The sequence below is a fragment of the Biomphalaria glabrata genome, chromosome 5 (assembly GCF_947242115.1).
Source record: "Biomphalaria glabrata chromosome 5, xgBioGlab47.1, whole genome shotgun sequence".
In the NCBI taxonomy this organism is placed as follows: Eukaryota; Metazoa; Mollusca; class Gastropoda; family Planorbidae; genus Biomphalaria; species Biomphalaria glabrata.
In genome coordinates this window covers 36673672-36701465 of record NC_074715.1, presented here as the reverse complement: position 1 = coordinate 36701465, position 27794 = coordinate 36673672, and the positions used below count along the sequence as shown (strand labels likewise).

Genomic DNA, 27794 nt, shown 5'->3' with positions numbered 1-27794 from the left:
ACTGCATAAACTCTCATTATATCACAATGAGCTTAGCAATAGAAAAAGACAGGCAAGACTTAACAATATTTACTTATGTAATGATTTCAAAGCAGTTTCCTGACATTATACATAGGGGAGTATCTTGGTAGCTATTTTCTAAAAGATATTTTTATCCATTTTTATTTTTTTTTACATCACATTTTTGCACTGCTTAACTATATTTGACATTTCTTTTGTATATTACCTTAAACTTTACAATTAACACTTCATTTTGGTATAGGCACAGGTTTAGTTGGTAAGAAAATCTAGAGAGGCATATAGGCCTAATCGTTGTGTTGACAATGCTTTACAAGTCTTTTGAATAATGAAATTGTAAGGGTAGTCTTATAATAAATTAAGAAACAAATCAATTTAACAACCATTTCCAATATTACACATGTTTAAAATACATATTTAAATTAGTTTACTATATCTGTTATGTCATATATAATGAATAACACACCTGTTGATAAGGACTTGAAATATCACCTCTTTTTATAAATATCTCAAACCTTAAGAAAACATTCTAGTTAAAACAATCCAACAATTTTACTTTTAAAGATGTGTGTTATTGGCTGACAATTTTAAAATACTTTTTTTTTAACAGACAGAAGTGAATCTTATGAACTAAATGGTGGTGGAGATCCACCTAAAGCCATTGCATACACTGAAAGCAATAAGGTAAATTAGCTAATAATCTAGCATTTAGTTAAGTCCAGAGTATATTTAAAAATATATATTGTTCGTGCATCTAATTCAGTGATGACTTTCATCAAGAAGCTGAGAACTGCATTTTTAGGCATCTGCATGTGGCTCTTGTGGCTATTGAAGTAAATTTGAGTCTGGACTGTTCTACTGCATTCTGGGCTTGCTGGGAGCGGTGTGGATAGCCCTATATGCTTGTCTATGACTGTTTTGGCATCTTCTGCTATTTTGTGCCACTGCTTATATCATGGTGGTATAGTTTGCTCTAGTCTCCCAAAAGACAAGATTTTATGTTGAAAGCTCCCAAAGTTGCTTTGAGCATGAGATTGAATCATTACCTTTATCTACTCTTCATTCCTGTTTTGTTAGCTGGCCACAAAGTTGCTTCTTCAGGATGTTGGAGCTATTCATTCTGTATATGTGGCCTGCCCACTGCATTTGTTGTTTTTTTTGCCATTTATTGTTTAGGATTTTTTAAGTCAGATCAAGTGGAAGTATTTCAGTATCACTTCTAATAGATATATGTTATGAAAATGAAAAATAAACAACACATTATATTCTAAATATAACTAAAAACCTCTTATATAGAGTTTTGATAGACAAATTGCAAGGAATTCTATTGAAAATGAATTCAAGGCAAATTCCTTAAATCTGGTTGACCTAAAGAACGATTTTACTGAAAAATACAAATATTTTTCTAGACGGTTATTTTATGAATCAATGTAAATTGTTGTGACTAGATAGAGTTATGCACTTTACTGATTTGTTTTTTATTTGATTATATTTTCTTTTCCAAGGGCCATATTTTTCAACCATCAATACATTTAAAAAAAAACATTTAAAAGCTCTTATTATCTAGTTTAGTGATATGTCCCATTTGCCGTTCCAGATTAACATAAGCAAAAATATGCTGATTGTTTGGTCTATAGTATACTTAAAAAAGTTTAGGTTATTTGAAAATTAAAATATTTTTACATAATGAACCCTATCCAATCCAAAATTGTAATTAAAAAATATAATTAATCAATTAATAAGTCTAATGATGTAAAAAAAAATGTTTTGCTTATTGTGATTTTTTTTTGTTTTTTGTTTGACAGGTTGCAATAGTGAAACTTGTTATCTTAGTACTTCATATCATTATTGTTGGAGCTTTATCTGCGGCTGTAATTGCAATTATAGCAATAGGAGAAAAAGAATTGGAAGACTAAGATATAACAGATATTATCTAAGTATTTGTAATATAATGTGTAAAATGAATCCTACATTTGCTGGAATAAGCTTGTTATTCATAAGCTAAAACACATCTATGCAAATTGAAGTATAACATGTAAAAAGAAATAGACTAAAACAAAATGTTCATTTCTTCTACTGAAAAGTTTTTTGTTTAGATAAACAAAAAATTTAGATAAATAATATATTATTGGATTGCATATTTTTAACATTTGTCCTTTATATTTGTTTTTTTTTAAATTTATTTCTTCTTAAATGTTTTCCTTTTTTCCTAATGCCCATTTACAAAATAATAAAAAAAAGAAACAAAAAATAAGATTTAAAATGGATTTTTGAGACAGATATTTTTAGGTGCTAACTTTTTAAAGTTAAAGTAAGTGTGATTAATTTGGGAAATGAGCAACTATTATTTAAAAAAAATGACTTGACACACAAGTGAATGCCTGACCAATGGTCAGTTTATGACATTGTGTCTTTCATTAAAAATATTTACTGGCACCAAAGGAACTTTTTATTTCTCATTATTAGATGACTAATTGTATTTTGGTCTGTCATTCCTGTAGTTACAGTTTCTCAATAGTGCTCTTGTAGTTTTCTAGTCCTAGTGAATGTCAACTTGGAGCTCAAGTTCATGTTTTGCATCAATCTCTTCAAAGTGGATAGTAGTGATAATATTTGATGAGCCAGATTTAAATAAAATAATTACCACATAAGGCCAAAGTAAATGTAACTTTGGGCTAAATGAAATAGTGAATAAAATTTTTTCCTGGTCTAATTTGAATGGTAAGTAGCAATTAAAAAGCCAAAAAAAAAAAAAAAAGAAAAATATTCAAGAATATTTGAAGAATTATAAAGGTATTTGGTTAAGTATAAATTTCTATTAAGTTAAAGATTTTAATGTTTTTAACCTTCTGTCATTTATTATCTTAATATACATTTTACCCTGTAGTCTAACTAAATGCTTTTAGTATTTGTGGATTGACTGGATATTTACTAGGGGCTAAAATTAGTTTATTTTGCATATGTCACAAGTTTGTTAAGAGAGGGGGTGCCATTCATCTTCCTGGTCTCATTATTTCTTTGTATATACTAAACCTAAAACTTTTGCGATACCAATGATAAGTTTTGTTCTTATCTATAATGTGCTTGTCTTGTCATTGGAAGAGCTTAGGTACTTAAAATTTAAATCTATTGTAACAAAATAAAAGTTAAATGAGAATCTCTTTGCAAATGTTTAAAGTTCTCTGTTCTATTGCAATGCTCAATTATGACTTTAAAAAAAAATAAAATTTGCCAGTAATACAGGTTTCTTGTACCAGTATGACTACATAATAGTCTATTGATTTTCTTGATTTCTTTTATGCTAGTTTCTAAACATGTAAAGATTTGTAAAAATGTAATTTGACTTGTACAGTAATATTTGATGAATGTATGTTTTTAATAAGAATGTATTTATGAAAGTAGATACTTTTAAAACATATTCTTTCAGAATGAAAATCTGTGTGATTTGAACATATTGTGTGTAGCCTAAACATGATCTTTAGAATGATTGGCATTTTATTATAAGCTGTGTCTAAAATCTTTCTATTTTTTTTTTAGTTTTAGAAACTTGTAGAACTTATTTATTTCACTTTGTACTTTTTCATGTATCATAATTTCAAACATTCTAAAGCTTACATTTTTATTCATGCATCTATGATGTTTGTTTTTATTTTAAAATCTTATGTGCTTAGATATAATGTACACTAGTTTAGTTACTTTATTTTGGATGATTCTTTTTTTTGGTGACATACTATGAACATTGATGTCTACTTTGTGAATGGCTCTTTAATGGAATAAATTTATAAGTTAAATAAATTACAGTCAATTTATAATTGTTTAATTGATTTTCTTTTTTAAAGTAGCTAACATGGCCATTTTTCTACTGGGTTATTTTACTGTAGTCAACATCTTATTTCTAGGATGACTGATGAATTAGAAATTGTTTACTAAGTGCTATCTTTCTTGCTGTTAGCAAAAGAATTTCTTTAATAGCCCAAGTGTTATTTGACAAAGATGTGAAATAATTTCAACATTATTCTATGTAGAATCTAGTAGGCAACAGAAGATAAAGTAACAAAAACAAATCTTAGATTAGAAGAAAATATACTTTAAAAAAAAGCTTATATGAAGAATAATTGTGTCAATTGTGTTTTTGTTTACTATTAAGAGTGAATAGTTGTAAAAATGTTTTAATTTTCTGAAAAAACTGATTGAATAGATGATTAAAAAAAATAATTTTGCGCTTTTAGAAAAGAAAAAGTAGTAGTTGCATCAGAGCATTGAAAGATCTAAAATATCTTAGAACCAATTTTCAATATATTTCCTAGTTTATGAGTTCTGAACCGGACTGATGGAGAAACAAACAAACAGACTACACAAAAACTAATAGCGGCCATTCCCCTTCCGCTAAACATGATATATAAGTTAGTACCACACCATCAGAGAAACCAGTAATGAACAAAACACAAACTATGACGAAAGAATGTTAGGCTAGGTTAGGTTAGCAACCAAATAGAATAGTCAGTTGGGAACTAGACTTCACAGAGACAATATTAGGCGAGGTTAGGCTAGCAACCAAATAGAATAGTCAGTTGGGAACTAGACTTCACAGAGACAATATTAGGCGAGGTTAGGTTAGCAACCAAATAGAATAGTCAGTTGGGAACTAGACTTCACAGAGACAATATTAGGCGAGGTTAGGCTAGCAACCAAATAGAATAGTCAGTTGGGAACTAGACTTCACAGAGACAATATTAGGCGAGGTTAGGTTAGCAACCAAATAGAATAGTCAGTTGGGAACTAGACTTCACAGAGACAATATTAGGCGAGGTTAGGCTAGCAACCAAATAGAATAGTCAGTTGGGAACTAGACTTCACAGAGACAATATTAGGCGAGGTTAGGTTAGCAACCAAATAGAATAGTCAGTTGGGAACTAGACTTCACAGAGACAATATTAGGCGAGGTTAGGCTAGCAACCAAATAGAATAGTCAGTTGGGAACTAGACTTCACAGAGACAATATTAGGCGAGGTTAGGCTAGCAACCAAATAGAATAGTCATTTGGGAAGTAGACTTCACAGAGACATTATTAGGCGAGGTTAGGCTAGCAACAAAATAGAATAGTCATTTGGGAAGTAGACTTCACAGAGACATTATTAGGCGAGGTTAGGCTAGCAACAAAATATATGTTGAGAGACATAATAGGTGAAATTAGGTGTTAACAAAATAAATATATTCATGCTCCCATTTTTTCCCTTTGTTGCACATATTTTTCTGCTCCGACACTAAACTGTAACAAAAATTAAAAAACAAAAATACCCAGATCTAGGTTTGTGAACAGAAACGTTATGGTCATGTCAGAATAGCGATACCTTAGCTAGCAGTACACTTGATGTTCTATTTGGTTTGGAGAATATGGTAAGTGATCGCCTCTTCAGAGTATCCAGAGAGTTGTCATTCCAGGACTGCAAGCTGTATCAAGTCTTTGCACTTGGCAACTCTATTCTTTAACGATGGACTACGTTTGTGTGTGTGTGTGTGTGTGTGTGTGTGTGTGTGTGTGTATGACAGAGAGGTATGCGGGTGTTCGGAGTAAATGCTTAGAGAGTGCAAATGAGGGACAGAAAGAAAGTGGTTGAGTTAGAAAACGAAATTTGGTTTAAATAAACAGGAGAGAGATCAAGCTCTTCTTCAAATCAAATTCTTTTCCCTGTTCCTTAGCAAGAGCAGATTTCTTGCATTGTTGGTGTGACTAGTGTCATGTGTCGGAACTTTTACAACGTTAGACATACCATATCACAACATACCATTGTATCTTATATATACATATATTTCATTAATTTTAATACTACCTTAATATAATGAATTACTATAATGAGTGATTTAGGATTAGGTTTAAAAAATTACAGAATTTGAAAACTTGTCTTAAAAAAGATGTTTTATGGACGCTAGCTTCAGACCACGCATTCCATTACTCTTGTATTTCCAGGAAAGTTATATAAATTGTATATTTAGAAGTTCTGTGATTGTTGCATTTTTATATAATGAATATCAATATTTACATCGGGTTTATCTCCGTACTAACATCCCATGGACTCTGCTATCCGAATGGACTCAGTGTAGATAGTTCTTGTTCGGATCTAACACCTCTACATGGTGTTAGCTCACAGAAGAGCACACCCCCTTATAGCCTAACATTTAGTCCGACTACATTCTCACCAGGGCAAACTGTGGCAGGTAAGTCTTCTTGTAGTGCTCTTATCACTATGTGCCAATCTCTAATTATTTTTATTACCGTTTATTTGTTGTTAATTAATATATCGCTTCCAGGGATAAACTTTCTCACGCCACAATGACAACATCTGAAATAAAATGAATGTCTCAGAAAAATTAGGTGGCGCAGTGGTTAAGCGCCTGGCTTCCGAACTTGGGGTCCTGGGTTCGAATCTCAGTGAAGACTGGTATTTTGAATTTCTGGATTTTTAGGGGGCCATAGAGTCCGCCCAACTCTAATGGGTACCTGACATAAGTTGGGGAAAGTAAAGGCGGTTTATCGTTTTGCTGGCCGCATGACACCCTGCTCGTTAACCGTGGCCAAAAAAAAAAAACAGATGACCTTAACACTATCTGCCCCACAGATCGTAAGGTCTGAAAGAGGATAAACAACTAGCTAAAATATTTTAAGATAATTTTGAAGATTCTTGCACAATAAGTGGTCATGACATTTCATTAGTATAAATAATTATGAGGTGTTATTTTTTTTTAGCATTTTAAAGGAGTAGTTTTAGATACAAGACTTGATTGAACAAGTTGTTGCATATTGAAGCAGTGAAAATTCATATTGTTTAAATATTATTTACTATTTATCATTAAAAGTATCACACTAGAGTTATAACAACTTTATTTTACTGTCATGTGTGCTGGTGGCAGTACGATCGCAATACACATTTATTTGCATTTTGTTTTCTTAAAAATTAAAAATAGACAAAGGTAGTCAAAGAAAAAAACAACCTGTCCACCGTCCGTCAACGGCTAGGTCTGCGCTGAATGTGATAAACATTTTTGACCACATCTAGGACTGCGTAGCCATTCTTCTTGATATTGATTAAAAAAAAACAGCAACATATTTGTCTATATACAACAACAACACATTTGTCGATTAATAACAACAACATATTTGTCAACAGATAATAACAACATATTTGTCTATTACATTTGTAGTCACTCTTACTGGTCTAAGTACTGGATTTCTAGGATTCATGATACAAGCGAGAAAATCTGAAACAGACCAAAGTCAAGAAATGTTTGGCGCTTTTAGTGGGAACTTTCTAACAAGACAAGCTTGTTACGGGGTAAGATAGCTCAAGGTGAAATTTGAAGGTCGTTGATAACAACATTGGTTTATGTAAAATGACAAATTCAGTTTATAAAAATGTATTTCAAAAAGTCTCGCAAACGTCCTCTTTAAAATAAGAGAAGGAACAAAATGTTTTCTTTCAATAGCACTGACAATCAAGTATTCAACATAGCCTGGACTTTGGAACACAGACTTGTCAAGTTTTATAATGTATATAGTGTTTTTGGCCTCCTTCAGTCTTAGAATGACAATGATTCATCTCATGTAGGACAAGCAGCTAGAGTCTTATTCTGGAAACATTGCCGTGCACATAAACGCAGTTAAAGGTGGCAATAGTTTTGGTGGAAGAGGAACAAGCCTTTTTTTCGTTTAACTCGCTTTTTTTCCACTGCAGAGGACATAGCTTATTAGGCCTAAGTGTTTGTAGCTTTCTTTGTTACTATATAGCTTATTAAGTGTTTGTAGTTTTCTTTGTTACTATATAGCTTATTAAGTGTTTATAGCTTTCTTTGTTACTATATAGCTTATTAAGTGTTTATAGCTTTCTTTGTTACTATATAGCTTATTAAGTGTTTATAGCTTTCTTTGTTACTATATAGCTTATTAAGTGTTTATAGCTTTCTTTGTTACTATATAGCTTATTAAGTGTTTATAGCTTTCTTTGTTACTATATAGCTTATTAAGTGTTTATAGTTTTCTTTGTTACTATATAGCTTATTAAGTGTTTATAGCTTTCTTTGTTACTATATAGCTTATTAAGTGTTTATAGCTTTCTTTGTTACTATATCTCACCAAATAGTGCGATCTAGTAGGAGTACCAATAATCAACATCGATTCCACTGGTTTAAGGCCTCATTTTATTAAATCAAAATATCTTAATATTTAAAAGGCTTTGACGGAAATTATAGTCCAATATATAAAGAGATATAGGCTAAGAGATAGATAGTTAGTTAGTTACTTAGTTAGATAGATAGATAGATTAGATAGATAGATTAGATAGATAGGATAGATAGATAGGATAGATAGATAGGATAGATAGATAGATAGATAGATAATTTCCTATCTTAGTGAAATGTCTGTAAGTTGAAATAAAGAGAATGTATCCTATCCTATGTAATTATTGGTAACTAAACTGGTGATGTGATGTGAACTGACTTTCACTTTTCAGAAAGCCTTGGTGCAATCAAGTAAAACCTTAAAGCAAACTATAACATTTAGCTGGATTGCGCCAGATATAACAGTCGGTAATGTCATATTTAGGTAATGTCATATTTAGGCAATGTTATATTTAGGTAATTTCATATTTTGGTAAGAACGAAAGAAGAGTAAAATACATACACGTTTTAAAGCTGAGAAACGTCCACAATTTGACCAAAACAAACAGTGTAGATAGTGCTTAACTCTTTGTAGGCCTACAAATTCTTCATTAGGAGAAACAAAAAGAAAAAATGGAAGCAAAATCTGTCTGAACACAGATCTCATAAACGGCTCTAATGATTTTCCTAAGAATTGGACAGTTAATGGGAAAACATTAATAGATAATTGGACCATTTATCTGGTCTAGACTACTGTAATGTAGCCATATCTGGATCTGTATCGCCATACTAGAATTTTATATAGGCTACTCGAAGAAGATTTGTACCTAACTAAACAATAATTTCTAGATGTTATGGCGTGTGTGTGACGGTTGGAAGAGGTTAGCTGTGTTGTGTGAATGATGCAAGATAAGCGGAAATGTCGTCAGCGGTTTTAGGTAGAACAGACGATTCCATATGGCTAGACTGAAAAAGACGTGTTATGTAGTGTTGGATTTTATTTATTTTTTACTTTGAAAAATTATGTCAAACTAAAGCTAGAAATCCTTTTCTCAGCGATATACATCAACTGTTAAATTTATAGGAAAATCGTTAGAGCCGTTTTTGAGATCAGCGTTGCAGGTTCCAAATTCTTGGTTTCAGGCTCCCTGAAGTTCGGTCTTGAATAAAGGTATTGTAAAACAATTTCTATTTAGTTTCGTTCACAAAGAAGTGATTTCAAGTGATTTCAAGTTTTATAAGTTAAGATACAATACGCCTACAGCGGTTTAGTTGTCTACCAGCAGCCTGGTACTCCAAGTCAACGACCGTCAACAACAGGAGGGGGGGGGGGAGTTGGGAAGGGAGAAAATTATGGCGGGTAAAATTTTTTCCTTTTTTTAAAATCTATCATTCATTACTTATTGATAGCAAAGTAATCGCATTTACAAAGAAGTATTAGCTTTGTATTTTATTTTGTTACTTGTTCAAGGCATTTGAAAAAAAAAAACCCAACAGTTTTGATGACGTGAGAAAGGCTACAATATATCCAAAGGAGTCATTTTGTTACAATGATGCAATTCATCTCTGTATTTAATTACCGTTGTATCGCAATACAGTAAAAAATGTTTTTATTGGGTTTTTTTTTCAGAGTAACTTATATACAAAAAGAGAAACTTTTCTGGACCAACAAACAGTCCAGCACTTTGATAGACATCAGCTCCCAACCTGTGACACCGCTGACCTCACCTGTAATGTTTTTAACTACAGCAGTAGGCAATGCAACATCAGCAACTTCACCTGAGGATTTATCAACAACTGTTGTTGTTTCAACATCTATGACTATGCCTTCATCCGAATCTATATCAACACACGCTGATTCAACATTTGAAAGTACATCATTATCAAACAATAGCTCTTACAGAGGTATGATATTTTCATAGGTTTGGTGTGGAGTCAATCATTCTAATAAAAACATAATAACATCATTAGTCACTTCTGGAAGAAAAAAATTCAATAGGCTTCAATATTTTTTAGCAACAGCTACAACCCTAACTCTTGTCAAACAAAATAGACGTCTGCTGATAGAAAGTTTTGCCGATATGATTGATACGGAGAATACGGAAATATATAAATGATGCTATTATTAGTAGTGCACGTATAATGTAAATGTTAATATGTATTGTATTCAATAAACTGATTTTTTTTTCAATGTTACAGTTACCTAGCCACTGGCCTAACATTATTTGACGATCTCATTCACTTCGGTCAAGTGTCTATTAGCTCGAATAACAGAAAGCACATAGTTGAATATTATACATATTTTAAAAACATTATTTTGGGGAAATCATAAAACAGTCTACGGCGTCTGCACAAATATTATAAAAATATATAGGCCTAATATAGCCTCCCCTATTTTTTTTTTGTACTATAAAAAGTAAACAATCTCAAAATGGCCTATTAATTACAAAATATAAGCGTTGTAAAAGGGGTTGCTTTCAGATGATAAAAGATTACTGTTGCAACATAAGTTTGGAGGTCTATAAAAATAATATGAAATTGTATTTTCAATATCTTTTCTTGCGATCTAAGCGTGACTGACGGACGGTCGACGGACAGACCACACAAAACTAATAGCGGCTTTCCCCATTTTAGGAGCCGCTTAAAAGGAGGAAAAAGCTGTTATAAATATTAAAAGAAACGAAATAATTGATTTTATTTAAAATATACTAAAGGATATTGAGGCCTATAAATCGACCAATCTCTTGTTACTGGTCGTTGACTTGTAGCACCAAACTGCTGGTAGACTATGCCGGTGTAGGCGTATCTTAACTAATAAAATTTCAAAGAAAAAATAAATAACTTGCTTTTGTGAACAAACTAAATGGCACTTTATTTATAACATAGGCAACATTAAGTTAATATGAAACCAAATAAATGAACTAGACTTTAGTAATAATATCCTTTAACAAAATCTAACTCACTACAATACACACAACCAGTCCTACGTTATGGAGTCGTCTCCCCTAAGACCAATAAAGACAATGCCACCTATGTTGTATCATTCATCACAATCAACCGCTAACCTCTTCCCACCGTCACCATATGAACACACACACACACACTTCATAACACAATCTCAGATTAAAGTACCGGTAATCATTTATTAACTAAACTATTTCTGATAATTATTTTTTTCTTTGAACTTTCAGATGAAGATTCCCACCAGACAGGAAGCGCTTACATGACAGTACTATCGTTCTATCAGTGCATGATAACTCTGGGCTTAGAACTCTTATTACTTAACAATCTTGTGTAATCACGTTTATCTACCTTTACACATCAACACCAGAGATTACACAAAGATAACTCAAAATTCAAATGTAAAATTCATTACGATTTCACAAAAAATTAAATTTGCTTTTAAATATCATTACGGAGTGTTTTCAATGCCCAATGCTTTTCTTATGAGTATTGATGCCAAGAAATGAATTGAACCAGAATGAAATTTATAATTAAAGTACAATTATTATATTTGGAGGCAATGTGAGAATGTGTTCTAGTTCAATGTTACACAAATATATGCAGTAGTAACGTTCACATGAATGAAATATAATAACGCTTTGGTCGGGTCAAGGAACTGCCAACACTAGATGTTACAACATTGAGTTTATTTGTGACAGAAACTAGATAACAAGCGACTGTTTGCAGATATTATTTATTATTATTATTAACAAAACACGGCGTGGTACACACTAATTAATACACTCCCTATTTAACAAAATTATAATCATAACAAGTTTACAAAGACAGTTTGTGTGGAAGTGGTCCACCCAGGCAGCTAAAAAGGCCGGTTTTAATATTTTCAGAAAGATTATCAGTATGAAATTCTATCAAAGGCAAATGGCAGAGAAGAATGGAGAAAGAAGGTTGACAGATCTTGTGTGGTGCCCCAACGGTCCAGCAGACCAAGGGATATTTGAAAGTGAAGGTGAAGTTAGATGTCAACCTGGCCTAACTGATTTCATATAATGATTATCTAATGATCTTATTGTTTTGTATAAGGTCAATCTCTTATTCAAAGCCTCAATCAAAGAAAAAACATTTCGTAAACAACAAACAAAAATATATTAAAAAATCCTTAGTTAGGTGTCTTGTGGTGAAACTGGAGTTTTGCAGTTCACGCGATAATATGAAAAACTTGGACTTTTCTGTGACTCACGTTTCTGGATAAGATTATCCTAAAGATTAAACTAAAGATTATCTTAAAGAGAGACATTTGCCATGAAAAGAGATGGGAAATCAAACTTGTGTGTCGTTTCCGAGGATAACTTTTGACCGAGAGATTAGCTGAGCTGAAGCAGTGTATTTGTATAGACCAGTGAAGGATTCGGCCTTGTGTGACTATTTTATGTAACTCCCTACAGAAAGAGAGACAGAAGGACTGATTACGTCTCGCTGATACTTATTTTCTTTATCTTCAATCCATCTCTCTCTTTTCTCTCTGTCTCTCCGTCTCTCTCTCTCGCGTTATTCGAGTATCTCTCGGGCGTCTTTCCTTTCACCTAACTCTCAAATTATCAATGTATCTTATCTTATCTTTTCTTTTCTTATGCATCTGTTCAACGCAAATAATGGCAGACTGCAGCTTATCTAGATTCTAAATATAGATCCTTCTCACCAAGGCGTTCCATTAAAATGTAGTCTCTAGGCGCTGCACAGCTTTCGTTAAAACAAAACCCGCACAGCTTGTTTGAACTTTTGAGACCCATCCAATCACTCAGGCGTACAATACACAAACATTTCACAACGAACTAAAGGCTATTCTGGATGATTTATAAATTATTCCATTTTTACTGAATTATCAACGACGCTTTGTTTTGGGCCACGCTTGATGACAGGCACAAACTTAAACCATTTTAAGTGATTTGACATTCAAGATTGCACAGTGTGCCTGGAGCATTTCAAAGTTCTATCATCTGCTTTGATGTAAGTTTTCTTGTTTCTTTTCCTAGTGTTTTGTTTTTAAAGGAGAATTGATGTTTGATCGTGTGGGCAGACTGATCATACGATATTTCTTGTTTTGAACCTATTTCGTTAAAGTTTTACTGGCGTTTGGGACACCTCAACTCAAAAAAACATTAAGAAACTGGAACAGACACAAAATAGAGCAGTGAGATTCATAACAAACGAATATTCACTAAAATCACTAAATTTAGAAAGCTTTCAGGACAGAAGACTCAAAAGTAAAGTAGCGATTATACATAAAACGCTGAACCATAATCTTCAAATAAAAAAAAATTAATAAAATACTCTGAAAGACACAAAGATAAAGGTACATTCCTCGTCCCATATGCTAGGACAAATGTGTACAAATGCTCCTTCTTCCCTATTGCCATTAGAGCATGGAATGGGTTGCCTGAGCTAGCCAGGAAAACCAATGACTTGGCAGAATTTAAGTCATATTGTTGATGGTCTATTTTGTTGATGAGTATATATATGTTACTGGTGCATGCGAGTCCATATGACACAACAACAGAATGAATCAAGAATATACTTAATAACGCAGGCTGATAACTTCAACAATTTAATAAACAATAAAAAGGGCACAGTCCTCTGTCGTCGCTAGCCTAGCGTCGTCCTCTAAGGCGTCTTGTCCGTTATTCTTCTTGTTCATCATCCTACTCTGTTCTTACTCGTCACATTACTTAGGAAAAACCCGATTCACATCAACTTCTACGCATCTTGTGTCATTACATATTTCCTCCCCCCTTTATCAAAAAAAAAAATTTTGTCAATTTTTTTTTTCAGTCTAAAACACTATCCCTACTGTCATGTCTGTACAATATATATGGCCAAAATTTTGGGGAAAGACAAAACAAACATATATCTAGATCTTGATGGACATCATAATGTTTCCCATCTTCATCAGTTCCCTGGTAAAATTGTCCATGTTCCTATGTCACAAAGTTCACACTGTAGTTGAATGTTGACACCAAGAAAACAATACAGTTCCAATACAGTTATTAGTAAGAAAATATCTGGTATGCGGTGTTCTAATCATCACTCATTGACGATAAAATAGTATAGTACAGTGTAATAGTTTCACCAACCAATAGTACTAAGTCCATCAAGACATGTATACAGTCCCCATATGACGATGCCTTTGTCGATTCCACAGACATAAAACAGAGTTTTTCAGAATAAATACACATGTATATAGTCCACATACGAAGATGCCTTTGCTGACTCCATAGGCATAAAACAGAGTTTTTCAGAGTAAATGCTGTCATTGGTTATATGTGTATTGTTGATTGCCTCACATCACACCAAACCTTTCCTGTCAGACAAAACGTAATATTTGTGTCAAAACAGCTTTCCAAATTATTCTACCTAACTTTTTTGTACCAATGCGGGGTCGCCACATCTGTTGATGGTCTATTTTGTTGATGAGTATATATATGTTACTGGTGCATGCGAGTCCATATGACACAACAACAGAATGAATCAAGAATATACTTAATAACGCAGGCTGATAACTTCAACAATTTAATAAACAATAAAAAGGGCACAGTCCTCTGTCGTCGCTAGCCTAGCGTCGTCCTCTAAGGCGTCTTGTCCGTTATTCTTCTTGTTCATCATCCTACTCTGTTCTTACTCGTCACATTACTTAGGAAAAACCCGATTCACATCAACTTCTACGCATCTTGTGTCATTACAATATGCATGACTAAATGCATGACGCGTAGGACGTAATCATCTTCTTTTTTTGAAGTAACGTCTGTATTATATAAGATAAGATAAGGTAAACATCAACATTGTGACTTTTATTCTCTCCATAACTTTTCTGTTTTTTTCCCTCTCTCTGACTCTTTTAACTATCTATACACACCTCTCCCTCTTCTGCTTTTTAAATTACCTTTTTGACATTTTGTTAACAAATTTTTCACCTTCATTGCTAACATTGCAAACTGCATTTGGTTGGAAGATTGATATTGAATAGTGTCAAAAAAATAAAAACCTAAACAAAGTCTTGCTGTGAAATGTGTAGCTATAATTGTATTTGTCATTGACTTTTAGAAGAGAGGTGGAGCTGTATGTGCTAAGATGGGACAAGAGATAAAATACAGTTGCCTTAGGGGATAGAAAATAGACCCGCCTAAATGAAAAGATAAAAATGTTTGAAAAAGACAATGTACAGTTCAACAGTTTAACAGAAATAAAAAAGTTGGTTACTGCTATGAATGGGCGTCAATATGTAAGATAGAAGAGCAGAAGACTAATTTTGTAGTGATTCAAGGATTTAATGTAAAGAGAAATATCATATCCACACAAGAATATTATGCAACTCATTTGGTTATTTGCATATATTTAAAATTGCGTGGAAAAAACTAATTTAATAGCTAGTTAGAAAAAAAAGGAAGAAAAAAGGCAATATTTGTTATATTGTTTACAAAGAAGGACTATACTAAGTATTTCTTGTTCAATTTAATCATTTAAACGCTTTCATTAAAATGTTCGTCTTAGTAAGTAGTTTAAAAATATTAAGGTATAGAACTTTATCATAACGTTATCACCAAATTAACTTACTACGTTGTTTACCTAATGTTATATCTTACCACTTACTACGTAGTTTACCTAATGTTATATCTTACCACTTACTACGTTGTTTACCTAATGTTATATCTTACCACTTACTACGTTGTTTACCTAATGTTATATCTTACCACTTACTACGTTGTTTACCTAATGTTATATCTTACCACTTACTACGTTGTTTACCTAATGTTATATCTTACCACTTACTACGTTGTTTGCCTAATGTTATATCTTACCACTTACTACGTTGTTTACCTAATGTTATATCTTACCACTTACTACGTTGTTTATCTAATGTTATATCTTACCACTTACTACGTTGTTTGCCTAATGTTATATCTTACCACTTACTACGTTGTTTACCTAATGTTATATCTCACCACTTACTACGTTGTTTACCTAATGTTATATCTCACCACTTACTACGTTGTTTACCTAATGTTATATCTTACCACTTACTACGTTGTTTACCTAATGTTATATCTCACCACTTACTACGTTGTTTACCTAATGTTATATCTCGCCACTTACTACGTTGTTTACCTAATGTTATATCTCACCACTTACTACGTTGTTTACCTAATGTTATATCTCACCACTTACCACGTTGTTTACCTAATGTTATATCTCACCACTTACTACGTTGTTTACCTAATGTTATATCTCACCACTTACTACGTTGTTTACCTAATGTTATATCTCACCACTTACTACGTTGTTTACCTAATGTTATATCTCGCCACTTACTACGTTGTTTACCTAATGTTATATCTTACCACTTACTACGTTGTTTACCTAATGTTATATCTCACCACTTACTATGTTGTTTACCTAATGTTATATCTCACCACTTACTACGTTGTTTACCTAATGTTATATCTCGCCACTTACTACGTTGTTTACCTAATATTTTACCTAACCACATACCACTAATGTTTTATCTTACTACTATACTACAGAAGGCAACCATGTCTCTTCTTTATCAAGTTCTGATACTTTTGACATTTATCTACCAAGTGGACAGTCATGCTTCAGGTACTAATGTGGATGGAGCCTGCTCCGATCTAATCCCTCAACATGGCTTTGGATCACAGAATAGTCCCCCGCCTTACTCCATTTCTTTTAGTCCCACGTCATTTACACCTGGTCAGAATGTGACAGGTAATGAAGTTCTTTCTTATTTTTAAAACCCAAATTATTTTGTTTAATTTTTAAAGTCAAAAGTTAATTTTTTTTTCATATCTAAATAGTTGCTCTGACGTCAACAAGCACGGGGTTTAAAGGGTTTATGATCCAAGCAAGAAGAGCTGACACCAACCAAAATCAAGACCCAATGGGATCATTTTACATTGGTTCAAACTCTCAACTGGCATGTTTTGGAGTAAGAGATAGTCTGAATTTTTTTGTAATCTGTCTTAATCTCTCAATCTCTCTCTCTCTCTCTCTCTCTCTCTCTCACCCTCACACACACATATATACATACATACATGGGCGCAGGGAGGGGGAACGGAATTCAGTGACTGATTTTTTGCTTTCATTTTGTTTATTTTAGGTGAGATTTTAATACTAAATCATCACTTACCACAGCACAGCCGAAGGGGTTTTGAGTTTAAAACCCTCTACCAGGGGGTTTTGAGTTTAAAACCCCCTACATGTGTTTAGAGTTTAAAATCCCCTACCAGGGGTTTTGCAGTTAAATCCCCCTCTTCTATCAACAAAACTAAAAAAAATGCAAACGACAATCCCAAATTCCAAGAAAACAGCTAAGGAAGATTTCGACTTTAAAACCGCCTCCAAAAATTACGATAAACGCCCTCTCAATATAAAAAAAAAGCAAATTACACACTCAAAATTCTACGAGCGTAGCCAAAGGGGTTTTGAGCGTAGTCAAAGGGGGGTTTGAGTTTAAATCCCCCTTCAGAGGGTTTTGATTCTAAAAAATACCTCTTCAATATAAAAGAAGCAAATTACACACTAAAATCTTTTGAGCGTAGCTAAGCTAATGAGGGGTTTTGAGTTTAAATCCCCCTCCTCCAGATGGCTTTTTTTTTAAATTTAAAACCCTTTCAGATGGTTTTGAGTTTAAAATTCCCCTACAGAGAGTTTTGAGTTGAAAACCTCTCTCTTCAATATTATTTTAAAGCAAACTACAGTTACCATATTCTATGACCGTAGCTAAATGGGGTTTTGAATTAAAAAAAATAATAAAAAATCTCTGGAGTTTTTTTTTATTTAATACCCCTCATGAGATGATTTTGACGATAAAACTTTCCTTTTCGATATAAAATCTAAATCAAAACACAGGCATGTAATTCCAAGAGCGTAGTTAAGAGAGGTTATAAATTTCTACCAGTGGCTGGGCTCCATTAATAAAGTGTGAATAGTCATCTGCCGAAATTGAAAAACACTAAATGTGGCTCAACAAAGATGGCTAAGACAGATTTTCGGAGTCAGTTATAGAGATCGGGTCTAAATCAAAGAAATCATAAGCCGAACTGGGAGTCGAACCCTTAGTAAGGTTGTGACAGAGCGTCGCATGAGGTTTTGCAGGACATGTTCTCCAACAAAATAAATTACGCATAATAAGAGTTGCGAAACAGCTTGCCGGAAAATGCGCCGAACGGCGTGAGAGGGTCTAAGTCAGTAAGAATAGCACATTACTTTTTAATAGCAAGATAATGCACTGTAGATACCTCAGAATATGCATTTTGTTGGCTTTCAATACCAGAAATAGTGCTCGGCGGCGGGGCTTCGCCCCGAACTGGGGGAGCACTGCGAGCTCCCCCAGGCCCCCTTGCTAGCAAGGGCGGGGAGTCTACAAGATTTCCACTAATTCCAGGAAGAACCTATTCTAAGGCACAATAAACGTCTTCCGAAAGGGTCAGAATGTAATAAAGATTAATTATGTACACACACACACACACATATATAATTTTTTTCCGCGGGGGGGGGGGGGGAGGAATCCCCCTCCCAAAAAAAAACTCCCTCCCGAAAAAAAATCCTGGCTACGCCCATGCATACATACATACATACATATATACATACATACATGCTGGTCTCCAAGATGTAACAGTTCAGTACAGGTATTTCAATATTTCCATTCCATACGGAGTCCTAGCTACAATCAACATATTTCACATCATTAAGCCCAGACATAACCATATATAGATACATTATATCTATAATCACATGACTATTAGTGATGGGCAAAAGTTAACTAAAAAGTTGCTAACTTTTAGTTTAACTAAAAAAAATTAGTTAAGGCCAAAGTTTAATTAAAAAAAAAATAGTTTAGTTAAAATCCTAGTTTAATTAATTTTTTTTAGTTACAAACTAAAAAGTTTAATTACAAATTTTACAAACTTTTTTAACATACATACGGTCATACCAATAAATATTTAGATATATGTAATTCGGAGAATATATATAATGAACGATAGAGAGGAGAATAAACTAGATGGTGCACAGGTCACTAGAAAGCCTTTTGACATTTACCCTATAATGGCCACTATTCCCGCCTTTTAAAAATAATACACGTGTTCATTATATTTCTAGCAAGTTTCGCTGCTTGATAAATCCTGATAATTCCTTGCTTCTATAGATCTACATTTTGCTGCTTTTTATTATACACCTGTATAGCTGCAGGCAAAGAATTTTGCTTTACTATAGATCTAAAAGAAATGTCGACTCTTTTTATTTTAAAACTTTTTACTAGATAGATCTAAAGTTAGAGTCTAGTGACGTTTAGTCTATTAGTATTAGTCTATTACTACTATTACTATTAGATCTATAGTCATAATAGTCTATATTTAATTATTTTAGTCTCTTATAGTCTTAAGTAGAGTCTAACTCTTAGTAGTCTTAGTCTTAGATCTAAATGTAAATTTAAAATTATAAGTCAATAATATAGATCTATTAGCTTAGAGATTCTACTATTCTAGAATTAGAGTCTAGATTAGATCTAGAAAATTCTAGATTACTTATTAGGCCTATACTAAGACCTAAGATGCAAAGATGATAAATCTATAATATTAATGACTATAATAGGCCTACTAATAATAGTCGTCACTATACTAGATCTAATACTAAATTAACTAAATCTAGACTAGATCTACATCTACTTCTATTATAATTATACTTATATCTACTATCTAGATCTATTAGATCTAGATCTAGTATTATCTACTAGAGTATATTATATTATAGTATATTATAGATCTAAATACCCATATCTTGTTATAATCATAATTATAATAATCTAAAATCTCTAGACAGATCTAGAGTTACTAAGATATCTACTAGACTCTATTTAGATCTAGTAGTAGTAGTAGTAACTAGTATTTCTTAAATTATTTTTAGATTAAAATATTAATTATTTGATCTTGGTCTAGTAGCTAGATCTAATTCTAGATCCAGATTATATTTCTGATCATTTCGTTTGTAGAAGATATTAGATCCAGAATATTCTAGAATCTAGAGTTAGTTAGCGAGTCAACATGCAGTTTTATCATTACTTCTAAAACGGTAACTTATATTAGAACTTGGACAATTACTTCTAATTTCTTTCTATAATAGTATCATTCTAGTCTAATCTAGTGATTCTATTAAGATCTACATCTATCCCATAAAGACATTTAAATCTTTTTTCATGTGCACAAATAAATGTTTATTACATTTTGTTAAAGAGATTGGTTGTTGTTTATATTTTTCATTTTTGGCTGTTTCGTCCTTAAAAAAGGTCAAAATAGTTAGTAAAAGTTTAACTAAAGTTTCTTAGTTTAGTTTAACTAATTTTTTCAATTTGTGATTAACTAAAAGTTTAATTACTTTTTTTTTAGTTCAAACTTAGTTTTAGTTTAACTAAAAAAAATTAGTTTAGTTCCCATCAGTAATGACTATATAAATATTGTTACGAATCTCACTATCCAGGCTCTCTGCAAACTGCACCTTACACCAGGGGTCGGCAACCTTTTGAGTCGAAAGAGCCAAAAATTACAATTTACAAAATGTTTAAATTTTAAAGAGCCACAACGTTTTTTTCCCTTGCCAACACTACGTAGTACTCACATTACTGTTTGTTTAATGAAAAAAAAAAAAAGAATCTTTTCATAAGACAAAATATTTATTTATTCACGTAAAGGCCTAAGTAGTGTTATCACACTAAAAGTAGATAATATATATATATATGGCATTATTAGATAATTGTTTTGTTTATGTTGGTAGCAAATAAATTAAGCAGTTAAACATTTATTTGCAACACTAACTTGTACTTCAATAACAAGCAATTAAGCAAACAAATTCAATGGGAGCGATGGCTTTGGTTATTGAAATTGTGTATACATTTGGCTCATAACTTGTTTTTTAGTTTCAAACACGACTCTACATTTTCATTTGTTTGTTGACTTCTTACTTTAAATAATATCATACAAGAGAACGCTTGCTAGGACGAATATGTAGATCCGAATATAGCACTCGAAATGTCAACATCTTCACCTCAATGTTGCAAACTGGAAGATTATTCCTTGCGCCGAATCAACTCGCGGCATTTTTTTTAAAGATGTCCACTTGTTGCGTTACGTAAATGCATTTCTGGACTTTCAACTCTTCAAAATTGCTTTTCAACTCTTTAAATTTTCAAATCCTCAAAGTTTTACTTTCAATCAATGGCATTTCTAGAAATCCATTATCAATTTCAAATCGATCAATGTGGATTTCGTTACTATATGTGTTGAGTTACTAGTAATGCTAGAATGATTTGTTAGTTTGTAATTCTTTATAACTGTCATAGAAAACTGTCAACAAATTCATCTTTGAATTATTTATTTTTTCTAACTGTGCTGAAGTAATTCGTGTCAACAGTTGCACTGATATTATCGCGATAGTTCTTTAGACATTAAATAAAAAAGTAAATTACCTATCTTCTGCAATAATTTTTTTTTTCAAAAGAAGCCTAATCTTCTACCCTAACATCGGCTGGGTTTCCATTTCCTTGTGGTTTAACATTCAGCTCATTTAATTTCGCTATTATGTAAAGTTAACATTTTTGCAACCTTTTGCTGTTCTCTAATTCAGGGTGATAAATATATTTTCTATTTAGGAATGTATTTAATTCATTCAAGCACAAGCCAAAACGTTTCAACACCTTACCTTTGGAAAGCCGTCACACTTTATTGTGAAGGAGATCGTAATACAGTGTTTCCATTTCGCTTAAGAATTCTTTAACCTGACGATGGTTAAGTGCTTTTGACAAGATGCTGTTAACAATCTTGATTACCGAACTTATGACCTCAACTATTTTGGCCTGAATCGTTTGGTCAAAAAGCGCTTCTTGGTGTATTATTCGGTGAAACGTAGGAATTTTGCAATTTATTTTGCTTCGAAGAATCGTAGTTCCTTTATTTTTTCCTGTCTGTTATTTAAACGATTTTAATGTCTTCAAGGTATTTTTGCTCGGCATACGCTCTATCATTCCCTCTAGTTTGTCTACAGAGCGGTAGCAATCCAAGTTCTTCTTTTGGAACTTGGGAAGACATACATGACAAAAGGGTCAACTTATCCTGTCTTTTATGTTGCCAATTTATCAATAGCAAGTGACAAGATAGAAGAATATTGAATATCTTCAACCTGCAAATTTGTTACATTTAAAGACATTTTAGCTATTCCCTTATACTGTTTTAGCTTTGATTTTTTTTTTCGAAATCATGAAAATGTTTTCCAGATGCACGTATAAAGCAATCTTGGACATGCCATATGTAAATGGTTTGCCTTTTTGTGCAGTTTCTAGTGGTACGTCCTGGTACCCCAAGGTTTGCCAGATCAGCATTACTTGTAGATTGCTTCTAACTTTGAGAAGATAATTCGCTTCTTACTCATTTACCTGAAACAATAAACTATACGTCACAGCCAAAAGCGAATTAAAGCGTACATAGAAGCATCAGACGACGACGTCATTCAAGAGCTTCCGACGGACTGATTACAGTTACGACGCGTGTAATGGGGGAGGGGTGTGGTGAAAAGCGAGTACAATTGGCTGAAGATAGAATCAGTGCCTAATCCTCGTTAAACGATTCAGAACTTTTTGAAAAAAAAAAATTCGATAACATAAATAATATTTGCGTATGGAACGAAAGAGCCGCAGCTTCACATCCAAAGAGCCGCATGTGGCTCGCGAGCCGCAGGTTGCCGACCCCGGCCTTACACCACCAACTGAAAGAACTTGACAACTCAGGGCTCCAAATAACGTAATAGTTTAATGTCAATAAAATAACAGCCAATACTGTACAATTGGCAGCACGTAAAGTCTGTACAAATATCTCTCTCAAGTTAACAACCGTGCCGCCGTATCAACTCTTGCACTGGTCTCTGTCTCGTCTCGGACTTGTACTGAGCCGTAGTAACGAACCGTAGATTGGGAAGTTGTAACTGACTCGTCTCTGATACCTTCGCTCTTTATATAGGGTCCCTGCTGGCCTTCTAGAACCGGGCAGAACGTCGCTCGACCATTCTGGGACGCTCCTGAGCTCTGTTCACGACGCCGATCCTACTCGAACCTTCATGTTGTTAACTCGTCTCGGTTGACCGTCGTAGCTCGTCACGGTTGACCGCTCGTCAACCGTTGGCCTGGGGCGATTTGCGTCGGCTGACTACACACACACCACAACCCCCATCTGTGCCACCACCAGGTTTATAACAATATGATATCAGTCTTAGGTCTGTTAGAGCCCATGTCTATATAGATATAATATCTGTCTATTTAGGTCTGTGCACTACATCATACACCGTGTACGCTGATCCAAAGGTGCAACAGACTACGGGTCAGGTGAAGATGATATACAAAAAATGAACGATACAAACTAAAATGAAGCTGGCGCGTTGTTATTTCTATTTCGTTCAAACATTTTATTCTGTAGTAAACAAATCTCATATAAACGTGTATTCCTATTCTATTGTATAGAAAGCGATGGTTCATTCCTCTAGTGATGTAAAGTCCAGTCTGACATTAATCTGGACTGCTCCAGCAGCCTCCATTGGAAACGTCAATTTCAGGTAAGCAGCCAATCTTGAGAGATGTGTAGCAGAGCATTACGTTTGGTCTATACGTTTCTTCTTGCCTAAACCTCATGCAGGACGATTCGAACTCAAGACCATCGTCACGACGGTCTGAAGCACATACCACCCTACCAGGCAGCTAACCAATTTCAGTTCATGTGTGTCATCAAGGACTATGAATAGCATTTACTATTTTACTATTCTATATGTTGAAAGTCTAATTGTTTTGTATGTTTATACAAAGAGAGTTTCATAGAATGAAAAAGTTCATGGATTACATTATCAAGAGAACGTTTTTTAAAGTGGTGCATGTGAGGATGAAAGACAAAGGAGCTGGAAACCTGACTCGGTCTGAGTTGAGTTAGCTCAGCGCCTAAAGGCGGAAACCAAACTCCCCCAGTGATCCAGATTGGAACATAGCTTAATTAACTTGTAATAGATCTAAAATAGACTAATAATAATGAATATAGGTGATTGAAAATATTTTTACCATTCGTTTTTGTTTAGAGCATTTTCATGCTTCTTAGAAATCACTTGTTTGGGTGGGGATGGGCTATCATAGGGGTGGGGAGAAAGGGGGGTAACTGTGAGAAGGTTTCCGTCATGGCTTTTTAAAGGCAATTTAATAAACAAAAAAGTTGTTTTATTAGAATTTGAACTCGAGGGCTGAAGCCTCATCAGGCTGACATTCTAGCCCCTCACCCAGCCAAGTGCTTAAGAAAATGGAAGGTTTTATAGTTATCTATAGTTTCAAATTTTTAGGTGACGATCTAATTCTCTACACAATGCTTATCTCACCTTAGCCAATACTGTCTCTATATAAAATGAAATTGATTAATTATGACTAATTGGTCCATTTTTTCGATATTCATGTTTTGTTAGGGGCTATGAATAATTGTGCAAGGTTTCAACTTGATCGGGGATGGGAAGCGGGAGAAGGAACGTGTCCAAGATACCACGCAGACAGACAGACGGGTGGAGTTGATAGAAGCTTTGTAAAAACAAAGTATCCACCAGAAACCGTGATTAAAAGCATTGGACAACGTGTATTTTCCAAAGATACACAAGCTCCAGGTAGATTAAATCATCGGTCTGTCTTATTTATTCTGTTTTAGGTTTGAGAGAGGTCGTATTATTGCTAACTGTGTGTGTGAAGTATTAGCCTCACCAGTCTCTGTCGTGTACGATCCATTCAGATCTAATTGTCAGCTACAAGAAGAGCAAATAGTGGTTTCAACTTTAACCTTTGTATTCTACATTAACTCTATCACGGCTTTATTTAGAGTAAATGTGCCCAATCTGTGTACATTGCCCTAACATTGCCAACACAAAGTATCTTGTAACCCTTCATACTTTTCCTTTGTTCAATGCCATTTGTGCAAGCTACTTTTTAATATTTGCTCAAGATTTCCATAGAGGTCTTTCTTAATACATGTCTTTAAATCTTTCATAGACACATTTGATAGTGAGAGTTTTCATTGTAGGCATCCCTTTGTAAACTGTAAATTATTAATCTAGAAAGATATTTAAAAAAAAATCAAAACCAGAACAGTTCTATTGATCAGACATCAAGTGTATTTCTGAAAGTAAACTAGAAGTAGGGAAAGGGGATGGCCCTGGCCGTTGTGTAGCTACAATCTGTTGTGGGTGTTGTACTAATATGATTTTCTTTGCTTGTATCTGAAAACAGAGTCACGTTCGTGCAATCGGAACGGATATTTTGGTCTAATATTGTGTCGAACGTTTTGGTGGAGGCAAGCTCAGCATCTACAACAGCCGCCTCCACTACAGGCTCAACAACTGCAGTTTCAACTTCCTCAGCTTCAACGGCTCTATCCTCGACAGCTTTTTCCACAACTAGCACAACAGCATCTCTTACAACTGTAACCAGAGTCTATGCTAACGCAACCACGCCTAAAAACAGTTGTACCATGTTAAATGTGGAACCTTACCTGATAGCCTTGGTTTCAGGTCTGTTGTTCACAGTGAGTTCTATTTAGAGCTGGGAGTGAAATCAAAACTCACGCATATTTTCATTTCTTTTTTTTTTTTTCTTAAAGTGTTTGAGACATGATGATCGCCTAGACACATTGGCACGTAACGTTAATGAATACGAAAACGTCATGATAGGTAAATAATTTTAAAAATAATGATTAAAAATGAATATGAACAAAGCCCAACAAAACTAATAAACAGAGCAAAGAAAGTCAACTTAAAAAGATTATAATAACGATGAACTCATTTCAGTTGTAGAAACTGTTTATTTCAATGCACTTGAACATTGATTTATTTTCTTTGTATTTTCTACATTGAAAAACAAAAACTGGAAACCATAAAAAATGTACTTCAATAAGGGGACATAACTCCATTGTTTCCAATTTTTTATGTTTTCTTTTAATCACAAATTACAAACGTTACTTCAAAAGGGAAGACACTTATGTCCTACGCATTTCATGTGTTAATCTAGTCATGCATGTTAAATTTAAACTCTGCTAAGTTGTTGGTTTTCTGGGCTAATTCATGCAACCCATTCCATTCACTAATATTTACTGTACTTTCTAAATATTTATTTTAAATTAAGATTTCTTAATTATTCCCCATTCATCCCTTTTAAAGTTAATGTATTAATGTATTTATGTATGTATGGTCTTTTATTCATAGATATTGTCGTTTTGTCTATCCTGTGGAAATGATATATTAAAGACATTTTTTATATACACCACAAGATATGAAGACATGAATCTATCATGTTGTTTGAACAAAAGTTACGTTAATAGCCTAGTCTACATTGCTAAATACATGTATGAACCTATTTAAACTGGTCTAAATAGTAGCATCTTCATAAGCTCTAATTTCTTTGACCCTGATGTATGTATTAGGTAACACTAAGACACAAACAGGTTTTATGTACTTCTGTTTCTAATGGGTAAAGTAGTTCTCATTTGTTTAGCTTCTTAAATTGTAATTCTTGTTGTCTGTTATAACTCCTTGTCTGTTATAACTCCTACGCTCTTGTTTGTAACTTATATATACAATGTCTTTTTCTGTTTATTATTGATATCATGTTTTTTTTAAAGTAGGAATATAGAAAGCTATATGTAACAAATAAAATCTCTCAATTTAATATTACTTTTTTGTTTTTGTTTACATTATTTTATGGTTACACAACAACAACAAACATTATAAAAAAATTGGAAGGTTATTTGCAAAGGCCTACAATATTTCCTAAATCTTCATTTAGTTGTGCACATCTAAATGTTAGTGGCAATATTTAGCTCAAGAACTGCTAAATCACATGAGCTATGTTACGTTATGAGAGGACAAAGAGCCTTGTGAAATCTATCATAGCAACTAGAGATATACACAATCAAGCAAAATAAAAACTGTAATGATTTAGTCATACATTTTTAAACACTTCTGCAAGCGGAAACCAACTATGTCCATACATACATTGGTGTCAGAAGTAAGATAATAGTCTTTACTTTCACTATCTTCCACAATGCCTTCCAGCTTATTAATTATTCTTAATCTCTTCAGCTCTTCTCACACACTTTGACCTACTCTTCAGGAGTGGTATACAAAAGTCAGGCACAAGTATTTATTATGTAGAGATATGATGATCCTATGACAATTTTCGAAAATATTCATACATACAATTACACACAATATACTTCATTTTTACTATTTTGAATAATGGGCTATAGTTGACACCTTACTTCCATATCGGCTGCTATTAGCTGACGAAAACAAACTACCGGATGTGAAGACCCGTTAAGAAAGCCTTCAGGATAGAAGACTCCAAAGTAAAGTAGCAATTATACATAAAACACTGAGCCATAATCTTCAAATACAAAAAACAAATGTAATAAAATACCCAGAAAGACACAAAAGATAAAGGCACATTTGTCGTTCCACATGCTAGGACAAATTTGTACAAATACTCCTTCTTCCCTAGTGCTTTTAGTATATTAGAGCATGAAATGGGTTGCCTGAGCTAG

General features: G+C 33.4%; 3 protein-coding genes across 12 annotated transcripts in view; all 3 read left to right on the top strand.

Moving 5' to 3' along the window:
• The window catches only part of LOC106059431 (putative ferric-chelate reductase 1), a 30077-nt gene extending 26247 nt beyond the window's left edge, over positions 1–3830 (top strand). For all 7 annotated transcript variants that reach the window (XM_056029864.1, XM_056029863.1, XM_056029869.1 and 4 more), the window contains 2 exons: positions 629–702; positions 1824–3830. In XM_056029864.1, coding sequence (XP_055885839.1) covers positions 629–702; positions 1824–1934 — 185 coding nt within the window. In that variant the 3' untranslated portion in view covers positions 1935–3830. The remainder of the gene's footprint in view (positions 1–628; positions 703–1823) is intronic.
• A 1778-nt stretch (positions 3831–5608) lies between these two features.
• LOC106060150 (putative ferric-chelate reductase 1) lies at positions 5609–11643 on the top strand. The gene is made up of 5 exons (XM_013217947.2): positions 5609–6234; positions 7219–7349; positions 8523–8614; positions 9800–10074; positions 11361–11643. The coding sequence occupies exons 1-5, from the start codon at positions 6042–6044 to the stop codon at positions 11465–11467; spliced, it is 798 nt and encodes a 265-aa protein (XP_013073401.2). The 5' UTR covers positions 5609–6041; the 3' UTR covers positions 11468–11643.
• A 1234-nt stretch (positions 11644–12877) lies between these two features.
• Positions 12878–26920, top strand: LOC106059952 (putative ferric-chelate reductase 1). Of its 4 annotated transcripts, none has more exons than XM_013217683.2 (5): positions 12878–13137; positions 16707–16908; positions 16998–17128; positions 23702–23793; positions 25487–26920. In XM_013217683.2, the coding sequence occupies exons 2-5, from the start codon at positions 16716–16718 to the stop codon at positions 25794–25796; spliced, it is 726 nt and encodes a 241-aa protein (XP_013073137.2). In that variant the 5' UTR covers positions 12878–13137; positions 16707–16715; the 3' UTR covers positions 25797–26920. The 4 variants fall into 4 exon arrangements, with proteins under 4 accessions (XP_013073137.2, XP_013073121.2, XP_013073145.2 ...); XM_013217667.2 differs by lacking the exon at positions 12878–13137 and adding an exon at positions 15277–15406; XM_013217691.2 differs by lacking the exon at positions 12878–13137 and adding an exon at positions 15335–15620.
• The last annotated feature ends 874 nt before the right edge of the window (positions 26921–27794 follow it).